Raw genomic sequence first — 19,448 nt, 5'->3', positions numbered from 1 at the left:
CTCTCAAAGTCCTTGTTATTGCTTCTGTGGTAGTTTGGATGTAATTGGCTCACCTCATCTCATAGGAAGTGGCACTATTAGGAGGTGTGGCCTTGTTGGAGGAAGTGTATCACTCTGGGGGCAGACTTTGAGGTTTCCTATGCTCAGGTGACTGCCCAGTGTCTGTCTCAGTCAGCTTCCTATTGCCTACAAAACCATAAGCCTCTCAGCTATTTCTCCCACACCACATCTGCCTGCATGCCATCATGCTCCCTGCCATGATGATAACGGACTGAACCTCTGAAACTGTAATTCAGCCCCAAATTAAATGTTTTCCTTTGTAAGAGTTGCCATGGTCATGGTGTCTCCACAGCAATAAAACCCCTAACCAAGACAGTGCCTTTGCTTCTTATTTTTGACTTCCTGTCTGTAATATGCCATATGCCATAGTGAAGATCTTCTCTGGTCACGTCTATTTGGGGTTCTAAATGCCTGGTGTGTTTAGGTGTCTATTTCTTTCTCTAAATCTGGGGAGGAGCTGTTCTGCTATACTTCATTAAGTAAATATATTATCTCCACCTTGAGTGTTTAGTCTAAGCTCTTTATTCTGCTGGAGATTCTTAGGTTTGGTACCTTAAATACATCCCAGAGTTCTTGGAAGTTGTGATCATGTTCACTTTTATCCTTAGTAATGTTTAAATGCAGGGGTTCATCAACCTTGTCCTGCACCCCTGCTGTTTTTCCTTCTATGTATCTATTGCTAATGCTTTCCACTGTGGTTTTTTTATTTAATTCGTTAAGTTCTTAGTTTCCAACTTTTCTAATTTCTTTTAAGACCCAATCTCCTCGCCGCCCTTTTTCTTTCTGATGACTTTCTCATGTTCGTCTTCCGACTTTTCTCTCTAGGTTGCTGTCTTTTTTTTAATCCAGGTCCCTAACTAAATTAATTTGATGACTCATAGCCCATTTCAGGTCCCTTTCAGTGTTTATTATTTTATTTGTTGGCAGTTTTATTCTGGCCACATTCATCCCTCCGTCCTTTCTCCACCCTCACCAACACTCTCCCCCCACTAAGCTCCCTGTCTCACTTTCCTGGCTTTTTGGTTTTGCTTTGTGATCCACTGGGTTGATCCAGGGCCACTCACGTGGGGTTAGATGTAAACCTACCCACTGGCAGATGAGTAACTCTCCAGTGGCTCTGTCACCAAAGAATTGTCTGCCCCCAGCAGCCACTGGCTGCTGTTGGTTCTCTTGGTGAGACAGGGACAACTGAGCTCTTTACCCTTTGTGAATGCGTGAGTCTGGTCTTGCACCAGCTCCACGTGAGAAACCACAGGTCCACCAGTGCCAACACATAGCATTTTCTACTTTTTGTTAAGTTTTCAGGTTTATTTTCTACCAAGTTTTCTAAATCTTGCTCTCTTTTGATGAAACTGTGTGTCACACTAGACAACAAACCCACATGCACATTCTTATTGTCAAAAGGGGAACAAAAACCTGCATCTCAGGGAAATTTTATATTTCAGTGAGTTACAAAGCAGCGTGGTGACATTCCAGCCCTGTCAGTGTGGGAACAGCAGCGTTGACTGGGGGGAAGCCAGGCTGGTGTCAGCAAAGGGCTTGGTGCTCAAGGCCAGCTGGGCTCCTTGCTTCCTCTCTGATATGAGACAGACACTTGAAGACCGTCAGCTGCCACTGGAGAACTAGACATCAGGAGCTCCAGAGATCACAATAGGGACGAGAAGAAACCTCAACATATCCTGCAAGCCCCAATCTCACCCGAGACAGCTGTCTCATTGGTTCCATAATGGCAGGGAAGGCATGTCAGCCAGAGCAGGAAATGACTGACCTCATTTTGTCTGCATACAGAAGCAGAGAGGTCTCTGTGTGCCCTTAGGTTGGTCCTCCTACCTACTGTTCAGATCTTGCATCCTTTCTGCCCTTCTTCAGCAGTGTTCTCTTGGGGGAGGCGATGGGCGTGTCCTGCCTCCATTTCAGCAGTTGCTTGTTCTCAGCGCCTTGACCATGAACCCCCATGAACAGTATGCTGCCACCACTCTCTGTAAAGAGAAGTGTCTTTGACCAAGGCAGGGGTCAGCACTACTGCCTGGATAGAAACATAAATATTTAGTAGGCAGTCTGGGATTGCCATTATCCACCTATACATGGAGCCTCTATTCAGAACCTTTTTAAACTTGTTTGTAAATCAGCTTATAAAGTAGTGTGTCTACATGTGACTTCTTACAGCCTAATTTTGGTTAACGCCATTGTAAACTCGCCATGTTCTAGAATCGCCTGAGAAGAGAGGCTTCACGCTGGATTGTCTAGATAAGGTTTTCCCATGGATATGTCAGTGTGTGGTTGTCTTGGTTACCTTATCTGAGGTGGGAACCCCATCCTAAAAGTGGGACGCACCACCCCCTGAGTTTGAGTTCCAGGCTCTAAGAGGGAAGGAGAAGGGGGCCTGAGTACCAGGCAGACACGCATTCGCGCTCTCTCTGCTGCAGCTGACTGGGTATAACTAGCTGCTTCAAGTACCTGCCACCCTGAACAACAACGGGCTACGACCTGGCATTGTGAGCATAACTAAACCCTTTCTTCCCTTGTGGCTTTTGTCTAGGTGTTTTATCGCATAAACATAGAGAAACTAGGGCACCGTGTTCTGCCCGGGCCGCACCCTTTCCCTGTTTAAACCTCGCCAGCCTCCGTATTCCCTCTATTTTCATGTTATGTGTACCCTGCCACCTGCATCCTCCTGGGCGTTTTTTTAAGTTGGAAGAATTATTTTATTGCTGCTTCAGTCTTGCTGCTGGCTATGGGTCTGTTTACATTATTTATTTAATCTTAGTTTAATTTTGGTTGGTCATATGCATGTAGGATCTCATCCATTTATTGTAGACTTTCCAGTTGTCTAGAATCTACGTTTTTAGGGTGTGCTCTGAGGGTGTTCCGAATTCCACTGGGGCCTGTTCTTGTATCTCGCCTTCCATCTTGAATTTTATGAATGTGGGGTATTCTTCTTAATTCTTTATTTTGGGTAATTGGCTCAACTTGTCAGTCTTGTTTCTCTTTTCAATGAACCAACCCTTCATTTCATTGGTTCTTTGTGTTGTTTCTGTTGTTCCTTCTGGTTCATTTCATTTCTGTCCTTATCATAATTATTTCTCCTTATTTACTGCTTTGGAGTTTGGTTTGTTCCTTTTTTCTATCTATCTTTCTTTCTGTTGTTTGTTTTGTTTTTCAAGAAAGGGTTTCTCTGTGTAGCCCTGGTTGTCCTGGAACTCACTCTGTAGACCAGGCTGGCCTCAAACTCACAGAGCTCCACCTGCCTCTGCTTCCCTAGTGCTGGGATTAAAGGTGTGTGCTACCACCACCTGGCTGTTTTTGTTTTTCTAAGTCCTTAAAGTACATCATTATGTTATTTGAGTTCTCTCTGACTTTATGTAGGTACTTTGCTTTTAAGACTTCATTGTGTCCCATAGCTTTCTGTGTGTTTTCCTTTCTATTCCATTCTAGATTTGTTTTACTTCTTACTTGATTTCTTGAGTGATCTATTCGTCATTCAGTAGTGTGCTGTTTCATATCCATGTGTCTATGTGCTTTCTACAGTTTCTGCTGCTATTGCTGTCTAGCTTTACTTCATGGCCATAGAAGCTGTGGGCTTGTCGTGGGGGCTGTGGGCTTGTCATGGGGGCTGTGGGCTTGTCATGGGGGCTTTGGGCTTATCGTGGGGCTCTAGACTTGCCATGGGGGCTATGGGCTTGTCGTGGGAGCTGTAGGCTTGCTGTGGGGGCTGTGGGCTTGTCATGGGAGCTGCGGGTTTGCTGTAGGGTCAGAACTGCTGATTTTCCTCAGGTTGGCCCTCCAGCTGTGATTTCTGTCCTACCTCCAACCATCTAAGCCCCCACCTCCACCTCCCCACCCCACACCCCCGTGAGCACACAACTGAGGCTGAGTACTGCTGACGTCTGTCCTTCCACTTCCTTTGTGGGTTTCTGGGACTCTCCCTCTCATTCACTCTTTAGAATAGCGTCTATTTTTTTCTAGCAATTTTTCTAAAAGTTAAAGAGGTAGGGTCGGGAGAACAGTGTCCCTATCTCCTCCGGGAAGATGTGAGTCAAATGTACACACCCCAGCTCTAGATATTTCCAGCCCTAGTGTCACCTCACTGTCCTGAAGGAAGCCTACACTCACACTGCCTGCAGGGTCCAACACAGCAGCCAATGGATCATCTAAATTACATGGATGTTGGTTAAAAATGATTAATATGTTGCAAGTGCTGAGCTGGCTGCACAGGCTGGGCAAGCTTGGATCTTAGAGGCAGCACCAAAAGGCCGGTTTGCTGAGCTGTGAGTTGTTTCTGACCACAAGTGTCCATAAACGGGGTTGAGATGGCTGAGGAGCGAGGTCTGAGGAGGGTACAGGGAGATGATCAACAACCAAGGGTGTGGGTGGAGGCAGGAGGCCAGCACCACTCTGGCACCTAGCCAGGACCCTTTTCTTTTGCTCTCAGAAGCGGGTTCTGTTTCTGACCAATGACTACTTCTTCACGGACATCAGCGACACGCCTTTCAGGTGAGGGAGTAATGCCACACGAGCCAGGGGTGGGAGACAGAGTGGAAATGCCACCGGCTCATGAGGGAACTTTCGGGTTTGAGAGCCGATTCGTTCTTACCAACTTAGCAATTTTGTGCTATTAGCAGCGGATCCTAGTCAGTTAGCATTCAGGAAATGAGCTCTAGATGGGCTTTGCCAGCATGGCTAAATGTCCAGTTCTGAAGCCCAACTTTGAGTTTGAATCCCAGCTCCCCCACTTACGGTCTTTGTGGCCTGAGTCAAGGCATGTGACGTCCTCAGATGTCATCTGTGATGTGTGAGTGACGGCGATAGCAGCTGCTTCCGACCGAGTGGAGGATGACATGAGACACTCTACATAGATGGCAGTGCGGGATGGGAGGAAGAGCTCTAAGGTTCCCTCCATCATTTCCCGGTGGCACTCAGGTTCCCTGCTCTCACCGCCCACTAGAATACCTGAGAGCATCTCAAGATTGCCAACTGCTCGGCCCATGCAAACCAACTGTGTCAGCACTGAGGCAGAGCCCAGGTGCCACACCTTTGAATGCTCCCCAAATTCAAATCTAATGTGCTACCGAGAGATGGGATTCAGTAGGGAAGGAGCCTCCTCAGGGAATCCTGAGAGCCATAAACATGTCAGAGTCCCTGGAAAATCAAGTACTTCCTTACTCCTTAAGTAGCCTGGGAGCCCCAGAAACCATGGTCTGTGGCATTTCCAGGGCCCTTCCTGGGAAGAATGACTGATAAACTAGCAGTCCCTTCCCAGTTCCCAAGGGGACGACCTGTGAGGCCAGGCTAAAGGGGACAGCTATAAAGGTGGGCCATTGCCCTGTGTCCAAAGGCTCCTTGAACAACTAGCGAGAACAGATGCAGCAACTGTGCACACAGCCGCCCTCTCTTCTCTCTAGCTTGGGAGTGGTGCTGACCAGAGGCCATGGAGAATACATCCTCCTGGGAAACACGTCTGTAGAGGAAGGTAGGTCACGCCATGTGCTGACTGTGATGTGGTAGGGGATTCGCTCTCCCAGGTTGCTGGGCAGGGTCAACCCAGGGTGGACTCAGGGTGAGCATTTCCTGCCAGGCAAGGTGGCAGAGAAGGGCCTCACCCCTATCCCAGTCCCTGAGCCGACTTAACCTCAGCTGTTTGCCCATGGTCTCTGCCTACAATTTCCCAAAGCTTCATTGAACACCCACTTATGTTTGAGCACCGGGATCTCTCTCACTCATTCCATCGGCAAGTGTACTAAGTGTGCAGTCAGATGGGCTAAGAGCCCAGCGAGGCTCCAGAGTTCACTAGGCAGGCACAGCCCACCAGGCTCATTTCTAGCTGGCCACTGTCACAGTCATGTATGTTAAAATCAAGGAAGGCAAAATCACTGCTTTCCAAGCGTTAGCTCCTCCAAGGGAGGCGTTAAGAGGGTGGGGTTTGCAAGACACTGGTGTCTAAAGAGGTTTGAGCTCTAGCCCCCAAAGCCAAGAGGTGTGTTCACGGAAACCCTTCCTGCAAAGAGATCTGTAGACCCCGGGCCACAGGTTATGAGCTTGAGTATGGACTTTGTTTTCAGGCCTGCATGACTTGCTTCATCCGGATCTGACCCTTGCCAGTGACTGGTAGGCAGGGAGGTAAGGGTGGGAGGGAGAAAGGCGGGGGAGATCTGAGGTAACATGGGTTCCCTGCATTTCCAGGATCTACTGCATCACGGATATCGACCCAGACCACCGGAAACTCAGTCAGTTGGAAGCTGTGGTCCGCTTCCTGACAGGGATGGATCCAGGCCTGGAGTGTGAGTCCCCTAATCCACGCCTCTGAACTTGCCCTCTACGCTCCAGCAGCTCAGAGCTTCCCAGGGGTGGAGAGTGCCATGAACCCTGTCTTCAGGGTCTCAGTTCTGCCAAGCATGGCATTTGGTCACGTGGTTTCTTCAGTCCCTTGGTCTGGAAGGATATGCCAAGTCTAGGCACTCAGGCCTCTGGCCAGCTCACTCGGCCATGGCCCTCAGCAAGTCCCTTCCTCCTCTCCAGTTGTCCTGCTACATATGTGTTCTCCCCGTGAAAAGACCATCTCCCAAACCAATCTGCCAGGGCATCCATTTGTCTCCCCATCAGCTAACAAGACTGAAGTGACCATGTGCTTGCACTAGACCTGGGGCAAGGACCGAGATACAGACAACCCAGGCAAAGCCAGGCACTTACGGAACTGGAAATTTAGGGAAGAAGTCAGATAGCGATCTAGGCTTCTCACATAGGTAATGATACAGTCATGACAGGTGGATGGGGCGCTGAAGAAGGTGTGGAGGGAGGGGAGAGTAGGATTAGCAAGAATGAAGACCTCAGGTGTCTGGGACCTTCTTTGAAGGCAAAAAAAGTTGTTGTTTTTTTGAAGTCGATGGAGTGGGTTGTACAGTCATGTACATGTGGACATTGAGTTGAATACTGTAAGTTAGTTTGGTGCGATGTAAACTTCACTTCAATGAAAAATTAAAGCAGTTCTAAGAGAGGTGCAGAGAATGCCACCTAAGCAGAGAGGAGGAAGAGCAGCCAGGCCAGGGAAGCAGCAGACATGGGGGCACTGAGGCAGGGCAACATAGAACCAGGTCAGTCCTGCAGCACCCACAGCTACCGTCATGTCCTGCATCCAGGAGCAGGAGGGTGGGAGCTGTCACAGCTGGGCAGGCCCTGGCCGGATCAAGAGAATATCTAGACTCCCCAGTGTTGAGCTGGCGGGGGCCTTCAGTGCTAACCCCCATCTTTTCTGTGGCTGAGAACTTGAAGGCAGAACAAGGAGGGTTGGTATTTTTATGCCCACTCAGATGGCTTGAATAACCAGAGACACCAGCAAGACTCATCCTTCTCCTGACTTCGATAGGGTGGGGGGCTGTGCTGTGGGTATTGTTGTTATTATTATTGGACAGACTAGTCTCAAACCTGCTATGTCGCCAAAGATGCCCTCCAACTTGTGAGCCTCTGCTTTCAAGAGCTGGGATCCTAGGCTTGCACCACAACTGAGCCAGATCCCCAGCTTCTAGAAGCTGTGCACTTCCTGATAGGTTGGGGCTGGGGTAATAGGTGACACATGGCTAGCTCCTGTGACTTTACCTCCAGGTGACGAGGAGCTGATACGGGAGGTGCTGTTTGACGCAGTGGTGACAGCCCCCATGGAAGCCTACTGGACAGCACTGGCGCTCAACATCTCTGAGTATGTACAAGAGGGACCCCGATGAGGACAGGGACACAGGGATATGATGGAATGGGGAGGGGTGAGACTGGCCTTCACACACTGCTGTGAAGCAGGCTCCCATCCCGCAGCTCCTACCAGCTCCTCACTCAAAAACATCAGGTACAGCTTTTCCAAGCCCTGGGATGAACGTCTTCTCTTGGTTGGTCTCCCACTATCTAAGAAGGTCCCCCGGGGAAGCGCAAGACAGACAAATGGAAACTTATTTCCAGCTTCGAAGGAAAACTACCCAGCCTGTTTGACCTCAGTGCTTCCCAGACCCGAGATTTCCCTTATCCTCCCGCAGGCTTTGTCTTGTTGGCACTGTATTTCGTGGCTAGACAGAAAAATGAGTACCATGTATGTGCCGCAAGAGGTAGGCGGTCAGGGTGACATTAATGAGGTAAGGGCTATAGCGCTTGTTTCTGAATAGGAAGGTTCAAGATCATAGATGTCAAACCTCCCTAACACTCGAGTTTACTGCCACTCCCCTAACGAAACAAATTCCTATTTTGAAAGGCACGTTTGCAATGTGCTCCATTTCTTCTAGAGAGGGGACAGAGGGGCCAGAACACAGTGTCTGTGTGCATGTACGCATGTGCATCTGTTTTCCAGGAAGGCTGTTCAGCAAAGGTTCTGAGGACTTCTCTCTGGTTACAAAAATAGATCGTTGAACTGCATACGTTTTTGGTGCAACTTTGAACCATATAAATGTGGGAATACAAATAAACCTAAAATAAAATCTATAGCACCAGATACTAGCACATAGTGTGTTGAGGGGCAAATGTTCTTCACTAGCCTCTACACTACCAAGAAAAATGATCTGAAAAGGGGCTAAGAAGATGGCTTGGTAGCGTGTCATGCAAGCATGAGGACCTAGGTTTGGACCCCCAGAACCCACACAAAAAGTCACGCATAGTACCCCACTCCTATAACCCCGTGCTGGGGAGGTGGAGATAGGCAGATCCTTAGAGTCACTGGCCATCCAACCCAGCCCAATCAGTGAGCTCCAGGGTCAGCGAGTGACCTTTGTCCACATAAACAAGGTAGAGAGCAACTGAAGAAGACACTCCACACCAACTCTGACCTCCAAGTACATGTGTACACACATGCACATGCTCCCACAGACACAAGTATACACATATAACACACACATAAAATTAAAAGCCGGCATGTTGTGGGGCTTGGAGGCTAGCTCTCCCACTGAAGATGCCCACAAGCATACCCCATCCCATTCCTATATAAAAAGATCAGAAAGCACTAAAGCAGCTTGGCAAGAGAAAGTACTTATAGCCAATGAGAACGTACTTCTAGCCAATGAGAGCATACTTCTAGCCAATGAGAGCGTACTTCTAGCGAATGAGAACTGGAGAAAGAAAATTGTCTCTGGTTAAAGATGACATGAGCAGGGGCAAGGTGGGGGTGACTCCATGGTAGAACAACTGCCTAGCATGTATGAGGCCCCAGGCTCCATACCCAGCACCATAAAATAAATAGCTATTGTATATCAGGAAACTTCGAAATAACAGGAAAATCACTATAGCCAATTAGGGAATTTAGTAAAGTGGAATGTTATAATATCAATGTTCAAAAATTAATAAAACCTGGAGCTGGAGAGATGGATTAGTGGTTAAAGGTACATATTGCTCTTACAGAGGACCTGAGTTTGGTCCCCAGCACCCGTGCTCAGTGACTCACAGCTGCCTGTAACTCCAGCTCCTGGGGATCTGACACCATCTTCTGGCTTCCATGGGTACCTGTGCTCACAGGCATTTACCCACACAGAGACATGTCCATTAGAAATAAAAATTTATTTTTAAAATTAATAATACTTGTGCATATAAATAGCCCCCGAAAGAGATACAATATGAAAAGACTTTAGGCTGGTAAGAAATAAAAATATTGTTCTAGAATTGTCAGAATACATTGAGCACACTGTGTGAGATCTGCTAAGACATTGGGCAACATTGGGTCTGTGGCACCAGCCTGTGATTCCAGCTACTCTGAGAGCTGAGGCAGGAGGATTGAAGGCTCCAGGCCTGCCTGGGCTACAGGGTAAGATGCTGTCTCAAAAAGTAACGCAGGATACAGCTCAGTGGTAACAGGCATGAAGCCCTAGGTTTAATCTTGGGATATGGGGGTTAGAAAACAACAAAGAAGTAGGCCTGAATACATGGGAAGACTCACGGTAACTCTGAGTGGAAAGACAGACATCATAAGGCTCCTCCCTAGCGCAGACTCCAAGGGCATGCATGCCTTTGAGACTGTTTCTCTCTGTCTAGGTGACTACTTGTAAAGCTCATTAGAACAATAAGAAACAGCTCAATGTCTCAAACCAGAATGGTCCTACCTAGATGTAAAGACATTATCAAACCTCTGCCCACTCTGAGTTGTGGTACACAAAAGAACAGCCAGACCCAGGTGGCACACGTGTGGACTTGTGGTGCATCCTGAGGTACTATGTCACGTTAATGAGGGGAGGCGGGCTTGAAAGCTGAGCTGGTGCTGAGGCCAATGGGACCAGCGCTGTTGGGTGAGGACACACACCTGGATGAAGTGACTCATTCAAACACACAGGAAAGAAGTTGTATAAGCGCTAACAGATGCTGTGATCCAGCTGAGCTGAAATCCAGGCGTCAGCAAGCTTTCCTAATGCTGACTCAAAGCTCGGAAGCAATGCAAGAATGAGTGATAAACTTAACAACCCGGAAATGTCTGTATGAGCCAAGAAGGGACGAGCTGGGGAGCTGTGGCCAGGAGCAGGTGGAGCACACTGCAGCCACAGTGTGGATGACGGAGAGCTTCAGGAGCAGACAAGAAGTACAGAACCATATAGGGACAAGAGTCAAAAAAAAGGATCAGTCCTTAAATGTGTGTTGACCCAGTTCTGAATAAAAGATTTTTACCAACCCAGATCTGAATAAAAGATTTTTACCACTCAAGATAGCGCCTCTCACCATCCGGTACCACTGAAGCTGGCACTCACTCAATGTGTGTGCTGTAAGCGGAGACTGACAAAGCTGTGGCCTGTGCTTGGTAAACATGCTGCTAGAAAGGATGCTGGTGTGTCTTACCCTGGGTTAATAAGGTCGTACTGTTAGTATCGTTAGGAGCTGATGTTTCCAACAAAAGGAAAAAAGAGACGCAAGTTTCAAATATCGAAACGGTTTAAATATAAAAGGTAAATACAATGGGCTGGAGAAATGGCTCAGTTGTTAAGAGCACATCTTACTCCTGCAGAGGACCAGAGTTCAATTCCCAGCACCCACATCAGGCAGCTCACAATTGCATATAATTTCAGCTACAGGGGATCGGATGCCCTCTTCTGGCCTCTGTGAGTATCCACAAAAATAAAAATAAATCTTAAAAAAAAGTGACTGAATTGTAAACGTTCACCTGGGTTCCAGATCTATTTTCTCTTAAAGCAAAAAAAGGAAGCCCCTAGCCTGCCCTGCTGGGGATCACAGTGTCTGGAGCACCCGACTATCACGAGGACTGGCAGTGTTGGTCCTCGCTAAAGTGAGTCTGGGGACATCGCTGGCTACAGGACAGGGGCAGGAAATGACCAGGTGAACCAGGAGCATCCTGTCACCCCAGGAAGGGAGAAGCTAGCGAGACCAATGGGACTCAGAGACCCCTGCAGAAAGCTCATGAGCCAAGGACGGGGTGCGAGCAGAAGGCAGCCGTGGCTGCAATGCGCTACACCCCAAATTCTGCATCCATGAAGAGACTGTGGAAGACAAGACCCATTCATTGGTCACCTTTGGAGGTGTGACACACACTATTTTAAATAAGCAAAAGCATCAACTACTTATTTACCTTGCCTCTTCTGTGCCAATTGTTCCTTAGGATATAGTTTTTTCTGTATACAAGTATTTCCGGTAAAAGCAGAATAAAGAGAAATTCAAAGGGGTGTGCTTGTGAGTATCCCCCAGTCAACAGTGTGTGCTTGCCTGTCAGGACCGAATTGCCTGTGAATTAGCTTCATAGCTTTGTGATAAAACAAATACCAGAGACAGCCTCCGTGGGAGAATGTTCATTTGGTTTCCAAGTCAGTCATGTGTCAGCTGACCTATAGTTGAAGGGTCTGTGCTGAGGGACATATATCATGGCATACCGCAATGCTTATGGGGGTGGAAGGCACCAGGGTCCCAATGGCCCCTTCAGGAACACCTCCTCCCACCATGCCTCACTCCTCAAAGGTGCTATAGCCTCCTGATGGGGCCACCCAGGGAACCAAGCCTTCCATAACTGGGACTTTGAGGGACATCCACCCAAACCACAGAAAGTAAAAGCTCTCAGCTGGATACAGCCAGGCCCAGAGGTCTAAGAGGTAATTTACAAGAAATACAAGGGGCAACAAAATAAGGGTGCTAAACAATACTTCAGCAATTGACCTGGTCCTGCTGGGTGGTCTGGCATGTGCAGGAAGTGGAAGCTGGGATGGGAGACCCAGAGCCAGATTTAAAAGGCTAATGATTGCCATGGGTGTGGCGTTTCCCCCAAGGATGACAATAAATAGTCTAAAGTCACAGAGGCAAGGACTGTGCCGTTTGATGCATGCACTTAAAGAAATACACTTTAGATGAGGAAATTATATGGTTCAAGAGTTGTAGCTCAAGACAGGGAATAGGGAGACTGGCTTACTAAGCCACCGTACTGAACAGACCATAGTAAGAACCTAGTTTGCCCAACTGAAACTCACAAGCTACCGGGCTATCTGGTGACACTGGGCATCAGGGAGCTTTGGGGGAGGTACGACAGTGACACGGAGGGTGTTTTTTGTTTGTTTTAGTTCCTGGTATTCTGATGATATAAATTTAAATATTTACTGATTAAATACCTAGGAATTTCTTGAGAATATCCAGTTGCTGTAGTGCCATGGGAAGTCTTGACTGGTGTTTGTTAAAGCTGGGTTATGGGAGAGGTCTGTAGACTCTAAGAGCAAATTGGATCGGCGCTTTTTAGAGATGCCGACCCCAGGGTCTGACTTAGTACAGCTAATGCAGAGTGTTGGTACCTATAACATTTAAACCCTGAGTAGCCCAGACACCCACCTGCAGAAACCCCATATCTCTAGGTCTTTCTCTTCAGGGACTCCCCAGACTTCTAACCAACTGTGTTAGCCCAGGCCTGGTGCTGTACCTGGATGCTGCCAGTGTAGGCCATCCCGTAGCCTCCAGGCCCTAGCGATGCTTTTAGTACTGCCTTGTGCCTTCATGGAGCCCAAGTACCACAGACCCAGGTATGAGAAAAGACAGTTTACACATTGTCATTGCTTTGCCTTACAGAGCAACAGAGCCTGGCGTGGATGTGGCCTTTCTGGGGACCCGGGCTGGTCTCCTAAGACGAAGTTTGTTTGTGGGCTCTGAGAAAATCTCTGACAGGTGAGTCCTGGGCACCCTGAGGCTTCTAGAAAGGAGGAACATGGCACAAGTCTTGAGTCCCCTTGGGGCACATAGAGCAAAGACGGTCTCACCATCCAGACCCACAGAACTACTCTAGCAAAGTGTAGACTGTGGGAGAACACTACTGAGGGCCCACATACTGCCCAGTCCTCCACACCGCCGCGGACAGCAGCTGCCTTCTGGCCGACTCTGCATGGAGGCTGGAGTCCAGAAGAGGGCAGGATAGTGCCACCTGGTGTCCTAAAGCTCAGAAGGCTCAGATACCTGGAGAACAGTGACAGCCAAGAGCTGATGGGTGACTTCACACACCCGTCTTTCCTCCCACTCGCTCACTGCCCCCCTCACTACATCACAGTGCAGTCAACGGGGAAGTATCTCTGTGCCTCTCTTGGGACTCAGTGAAAGTCCACTAATGCTGAGCAAGGCTGCAGGTTTTCTAGAAAAACAAATTCTTTCGTTTTCCGCTTCTCCCCCCTTCTTTCCCTTACCTAATCCCCAGAGAGGTGGGGAGAGGAAAATGGCACCTTCCTAAAAGGACTCCTAAGGATGGGAAGCCATGGCAACACAAACAGGCCTCCCTTGAGTGGTCAAAGACTCTGGGAAGCTGGGAAGACAGCTGCCCGGAGGGCCACAGGTGCCCCGTGCACACCAGCGAACTCCCTTTACCTGGACCATGATGCAGAGGCGACCTGGGGACTCAAGTCTGCTTTCAGAGCTGGCAAGGCACTCACTCACCCAAACGTCAGTCCTCTACCTGTGAATTACCCATAGGTGCCACTTCATCGTGCAGCCCACCCGGCTTCGCCTACTTCCTAGTCAGCGTCTGGACCAGCCTCCCTCTGTAAGCTTGTGTGTGTTCAGGGAAAGCAAACCCATAATTAGCAAGGAAAAGCTGCTCCAAAAGGAGACGAATGTTGCGCATCAAAGCCTTTCGAAGTAACCATGTAGGGCAGTCCGTGCTTCTCTACTGCAGGGATAGAACTGGCTGTCTGGTTTCCTCACTCGGATCTGCCAGTGAGCCAGACCAAAGGAAATTACCTATACCCAAGGGACATGTACTTTGTTGGTCACACATCTGTATCTTCCTGCTCCACTGGCCGGCCTCCCCTGCCACCAGATGTTGCAGTGTTTTGCTTCTGGAAGAAGCAGAGCTGCCTGGGGCAATGCGTACTTAGGAGCTGATGGCTCTTTTCATTCTTTCTTTGTTGAGTGATCCTGAGATGGGTCTTGCCATGCAGCCAACTTAACTGAGAAGCGGGGACATTCTCCCTCACTCTCAGAGTGCTGGGATAAGGTGCATGTCTATGCTGAGGGTGGGGGGGGGGGTTCCTGTCCACAACTGGACCAGCACAGAGTGGGGGTCTTGGTCTTGGCCCAGCCAAGATGATTGCATATGCCACGGGGGAAAGGGACGAATGTCTTCCCAGATTTGAGAAGGCACCCATCCTATTCTGGCAGGAAGTTCCTGACACCTGAAGACGAAGCCAGTCTTTTTACCATGGACCACTTCCCGCTGTGGTATCGCCAGGCCTCTGAGCAGCCCCCAGGCAGTTTTGTCTTCAATCTCCGCTGGGAAGAGGGACCAGGTAACATACACCCCTGTGCTCTCCCCAAGAGTGGGAAATGAGGGCAGGATGATACAGAAGAGAGGACGACCCTGGGACTCCTTCCTGCCTTCTCTCCTGACACTGCAGCTTTGGAGCATGCCTGGTGTTGCACACAGAATGTAGGCCTACGTGTTCTCATCCCCCACCCAGCAGTCAAGCTCCAGCATGAAGGAAAGGAAAGAGATCTGACCCGAAAGTCAACCGGTTGACTCCTGGCCCACATTCCTAGTGTCAGGTCAGCAGGGCTGATCTTGATCGCCAGGAGGCTTCTGTTTCTAAGGACCCGAGCAGCTTTAAAACTTCTTTAAAGCTTTCATAGCTGCCCATGTGGCTCTTCCCATCTCCACTGCTGTCAGGTTACGAAGAAAGCAGCTCCCAGGACATAAGGAGAGACAGTCAGGGCCAGTCAGCAGACCCCCACAGACCCAGGCCACTGGGCAGGGAAGAGAGGTGGAGAGGTGGCACCAAGCTGAGGGCTCCCAGTTCCAGCCCTGGTTACTTTGGAGAACGACAGGAAAGAACACCAGAGTGTGAGGGAATCAGACCACTGAGAACCCAGGCGCCTAAGGCTCAGTGCAGCCTTACCCTTGGTTACCTTTGAGGAAATGGCAGCCCAGAGAGGCTGAGGGGCTGGTCCAGGGCCCAGGAATCTAAGAAGCAGGAAGTATCTACCAGGATACCAGGATACCAAGGGGGCTGAGCCCAATCCAGAGGGGCTGGGACTTGGACAGTACCTACTTGTGGAATGGGTGAATATGGTGGACAAGAGGTCAGGGGGGCACTGGCAGGCATCTTAGAGATGACAGCTCTCTCTCTCTCTCTCTCTCTCTCTCTCTCTCTCTCTCTCTCTCTCTCGTGTGCGTGTTTAAACTGAGGCAAGTGTGCAGAAAGTGGTGGCCTGAAGAAGAACACCACTGTGTGCGTGTGCTTGCACACCTAGGGACACACCCCCACACACACACACACAGAGCTGCCCTGGGGCTGTCAGCTTCAGGAACCCAGAATTTCCAGGGCTCCCCCTCTAGGCTGAAGACAGCAAGGGGGAGTTCCTTCTTACCCATTAAGCCTGTCACTCCATCCTGTGTCGTTCCCTCCACCCACATACGGATGTCTGAAATGCTTTACAAACATTTCCCTACAAAAACCCCAGGAGATAAGTGCTGTTGATGGCGTCTCCTGGGGAGGCTTGAAGGCTCAGAGATCTCATTCTGTGGTTTGCTCAAGCTTCTCAGCACAGGAGCAGTTTTTACAGCAAGCTAGAGTCAGGTCTGCCTCAGGACACCCTAGATCTGGGGCAGGAGGCAGGAGAGAAAGGAGGTGTTTTCATTCCTGGGACTCACAAAGGAGGTTCTTAATGCCAAGCCGAAGGTTTTCCCATGGTGTACACCTGAGGCAGAGAGGCAGGTCCTCCCACCGTGTGAAGGGTTCCCCTCAGGAGAGACACCCACGGACTCCATAGACGTTCCCTGGTGAGACCCTGGGCCCCACCCAGCCGGGTGACAGGCTGCCTCCTGCGGGCTCTGTCACCAGAAATGCCTGCTGGCTGCTAGGGGGAGCTTTATGTGTCCACAAGGTAGGAGGGCAGGTGGGTGGGGAATTGAGCTGCCAGGAGAAGAGAAGGAAGCTGGGAACCCAAAAGGGGACTGCTGAGGAGGGAGGCAGGAGCTCGCTCGCTTCCTACGCCCTTGCTCACTCGCTCAGCCCCAGCACACGCTTAAAGCCACGTGGACACTTCTGGGTCTCCCATCCTCCACAAGAGAACGAAAATCATCTCATCTCAACAGGTATGGGGCTGCTGAGGAGGCGGCCGAGTGGGGCAGCCTCCCGGCAGGTCTGAAGTCTGGGAAGATTGAGTGCTGCCCCCTTGAGTTGTGCCTATGCCACCCGCCAGCACACTACAACCCACCAGCACCAAGGACCTGGGCCTGGGTCTTCACATTCGTCTCTCCTCCTCCTGGGCTTATTCCCACAGGTCCCATGCCATGAGACCATTGATCCTAACCTTGAAATTCACAAGTTCTCCAGAGATTACCTGAGTGTTTCCCACAAGCCTGTGCTAGCTGGAAGGCAGGCTACAGAACCAAGGCTACAGAGTTGAGGATTCCTGCAGGAGTCCCCACGTTCATGTCTTATGGGTGTTCCCAAAAACAAAGTGAGGGGTCTGGTCTCTGTGTCTACTCTAGTTCTTTGATTCTGGCATGGTAAATTTCTGGAATCAAGGACAGCTCAAGTGTCGTGAGTTCCCAGAGTCTGGGTATAGTTAGAGTCTTGAGACGTGTTGAAGATAGCAAGGTATCAGGGGAACTATAACAACACAGCCAGCATGTGACCATGCTTGGCCCCATTACAGAGGCTCTGTTCTTCGTCAATCTCCAGGAGGCTCTGAGAACTGGTTATCATAGGCAGTGTTCACCACGAGGGCATTTGACAGAACAGGACAGTACATGATCTTGGACCATGTAATGGAATCTGACCTCTAGACAAGAGGCGGCCTTTGGAAAGCTGGCCTAGGATGTGGATGGAGGTCAGAGGTCATACAGCAGCCAGCTAGGAAGATGCTCTCATATGGAGCTGAACCGACCCCCAAGACGGTCTGGTTCTTCTAAAAGAAGTGAGAGGCAACCCAGGCCTCTAGGCACCTGGCAGAAAGTTCTAGAAGGGCAGCAATGAAACAGGAAGTCATTATGGTGGTGAGTTGGGTGTCACCCACAAGGATCCATGAAACATCATAGATGTGTTAGATACCATCCTGGCTGCGAGGGGAGTCTGTTGTCCACTGCATCTGGCCTCTGAGCAGGACCGTCGCTGTCACCTCTCTGTGACTCTGAAAGGCAAGGCAGGGTCACCTACCACCCAGGCCTGGGATGCTTGCAGCCCGTCCCTCAATATGAGGAATATATGTGGCTCCCGTCCAGGTAGATTTTATTGTCAACTTGACAGCAGACAGTCAGCTGGCAAGAAGACAGGGAACCCAGACTCAAGAATTGCCTTGATCAGTGGCACAATCTTGTTAACTGTAGAAGGGCCTAGATCAGCATGGCCAGCGCCATCCCCAGGCAGCTGGGCCTGAGTTGTGCAGGAAAGCAGGCTGAGCACAAACCAGGGAGTGATCTAGAGAGCAAGCCAGGAGTCGGCATTATCCCACTCATTTCTGCTTCCTGCTCCTGCCTTGACTGCCTGTCCTGGCTTCCCTCGATGGTGCAGTGTGGCCTGGAGTGGAAGATGAAATCCACCCTTTCCTCCCCAGGCTGCTGCTGGCTGTGGTGTCTATCACAGCAGCAGGATACGACGACGAGTGTACGGGAAAGCAGGCTGCGGCAGGGTCCCGTCACAACTGCAAGGGAGCTAAGCGGGAGCAGCAGGCAGATGGGTTTGCTCCCTGGAGACGGAGCAAAGTCACAGTGCCACCGTGATGCCAGAATCACTTGGCTCAGGCTGGCAGGGGCAGTTCTGATTTGTTCAGATTCGGAGACAGCAAGGGACCTTCAGGACACTGTTGAAAGACAGGTGGTGGGCAGCAACAACCCATTGTCAACAGGATTCTTCACCTACCTCACCGTTTTCAGGGCGAGCTTATCCTGGAATCCCTGTTTGTCTCCTATCCCAAGAAAGAGACAGGCTCACCCCTAACCTCCCTCTGCAGGAACCGAGAATAACGATAATTCTCACTTTCCCAGATAGCCCAAGCGAGCCAGTGGCGGTAAGGGCCAGCACTGCGGTAACTGTGACAGTGGATGGGAAGACGGCCATTGCAGCAGGTAGGCGCTACCCTGAACGGCTGAGGTAGGAGCCCCAAGGCAATGTCAAGGTGAGGGCTGGCAGGGCAGGGCTGGCTCTGCCAGAGCACCTGTCTAGCTGGCCTGAGGCCATTTCCATTCCCAGCACCACACACACAGGAAGAGAGAATAAGATGCCCTGGATATGGGGATTCTAAATTTTCCCAGGAGGAATGCCGGGGACAGGAAGTGGATGCTTACGTCATTTTGTTTATAAAACCATAAAGCCCAAAAGATTCATGGAGTAAAATAAAGCTCAGAAAGGTTAAAATACCTTCTCAAGGTCACACAGGGCAGGGACGACCTGACCCCTGTTCTATCCCTGAAACACTGACATTACCTTGAGCTCTATACCTGAGCTCATGACTCTGCACTTTCTACCTGGAATTCAGGGTAACCTAGCGAGGCTGTATTACAGACAAAGAAACCAAGGGATGGATGGAGGGGTTATTTGTCCAAAGTCCCACAACAAGCAGTAAAGCTAGAACCTGGACTCAGAACACCTCTCTTTGGGACCCAGGGTTACCCCCATGCTGTCTGCCTCCGCTTCTAAAACAACAGCACCCGGTGGGCCTCATAAGCTTGGCCTGACTTTGCAGTTTCTTGATGGCTAGGACAGTCCCTGGCATCTGTGCCTTGCTCTTTGAGCATCTGTGATCACTCCCTCCATGTTCCTCGAGAAGCTGTGCAATCCATGGTCACTCAACCTGGTGGAGCTGGGGTGCCAGGCACTTGTCCCATGCCCCAGGAGCCTGGGGAGGCCAGCAGCAGGTAGGACCCGGGCCTCTTCCCAAGGCTGGGAGTGTCTAGAGGAGGAGCAGGAGGGCCGGCCTGAGTTTCCTCAAGGAACCCTTGCTGCCCAGAGTCAGGGTTCCTGTGCGTTCCCTCC

At 50.0% G+C, this 19,448-nt stretch overlaps 1 protein-coding gene across 3 annotated transcripts in view; it reads left to right on the top strand.

The window, feature by feature from the left end:
• Window positions 1-19,448, top strand: part of Cacna2d4 (calcium voltage-gated channel auxiliary subunit alpha2delta 4) — a 104,071-nt gene that overhangs the window by 47,797 nt on the left and 36,826 nt on the right. For all 3 annotated transcript variants that reach the window (XM_057779954.1, XM_057779970.1, XM_057779961.1), the window contains 8 exons: window positions 4,493-4,554; window positions 5,463-5,530; window positions 6,120-6,165; window positions 6,241-6,338; window positions 7,657-7,750; window positions 13,060-13,155; window positions 14,635-14,762; window positions 18,461-18,541. In XM_057779954.1, the coding sequence (XP_057635937.1) occupies window positions 4,493-4,554; window positions 5,463-5,530; window positions 6,120-6,165; window positions 6,241-6,338; window positions 7,657-7,750; window positions 13,060-13,155; window positions 14,635-14,762; window positions 18,461-18,541 (673 nt within the window). The remainder of the gene's footprint in view (window positions 1-4,492; window positions 4,555-5,462; window positions 5,531-6,119; window positions 6,166-6,240; window positions 6,339-7,656; window positions 7,751-13,059; window positions 13,156-14,634; window positions 14,763-18,460; window positions 18,542-19,448) is intronic.

The sequence above is a fragment of the Chionomys nivalis genome, chromosome 1, assembly GCF_950005125.1.
Source record: "Chionomys nivalis chromosome 1, mChiNiv1.1, whole genome shotgun sequence".
Taxonomy (NCBI): domain Eukaryota; kingdom Metazoa; phylum Chordata; class Mammalia; order Rodentia; family Cricetidae; genus Chionomys; species Chionomys nivalis.
The sequence above is the reverse complement of the archived record's forward strand: the minus strand, read 5'-3'. Positions and strand labels throughout refer to the sequence as shown.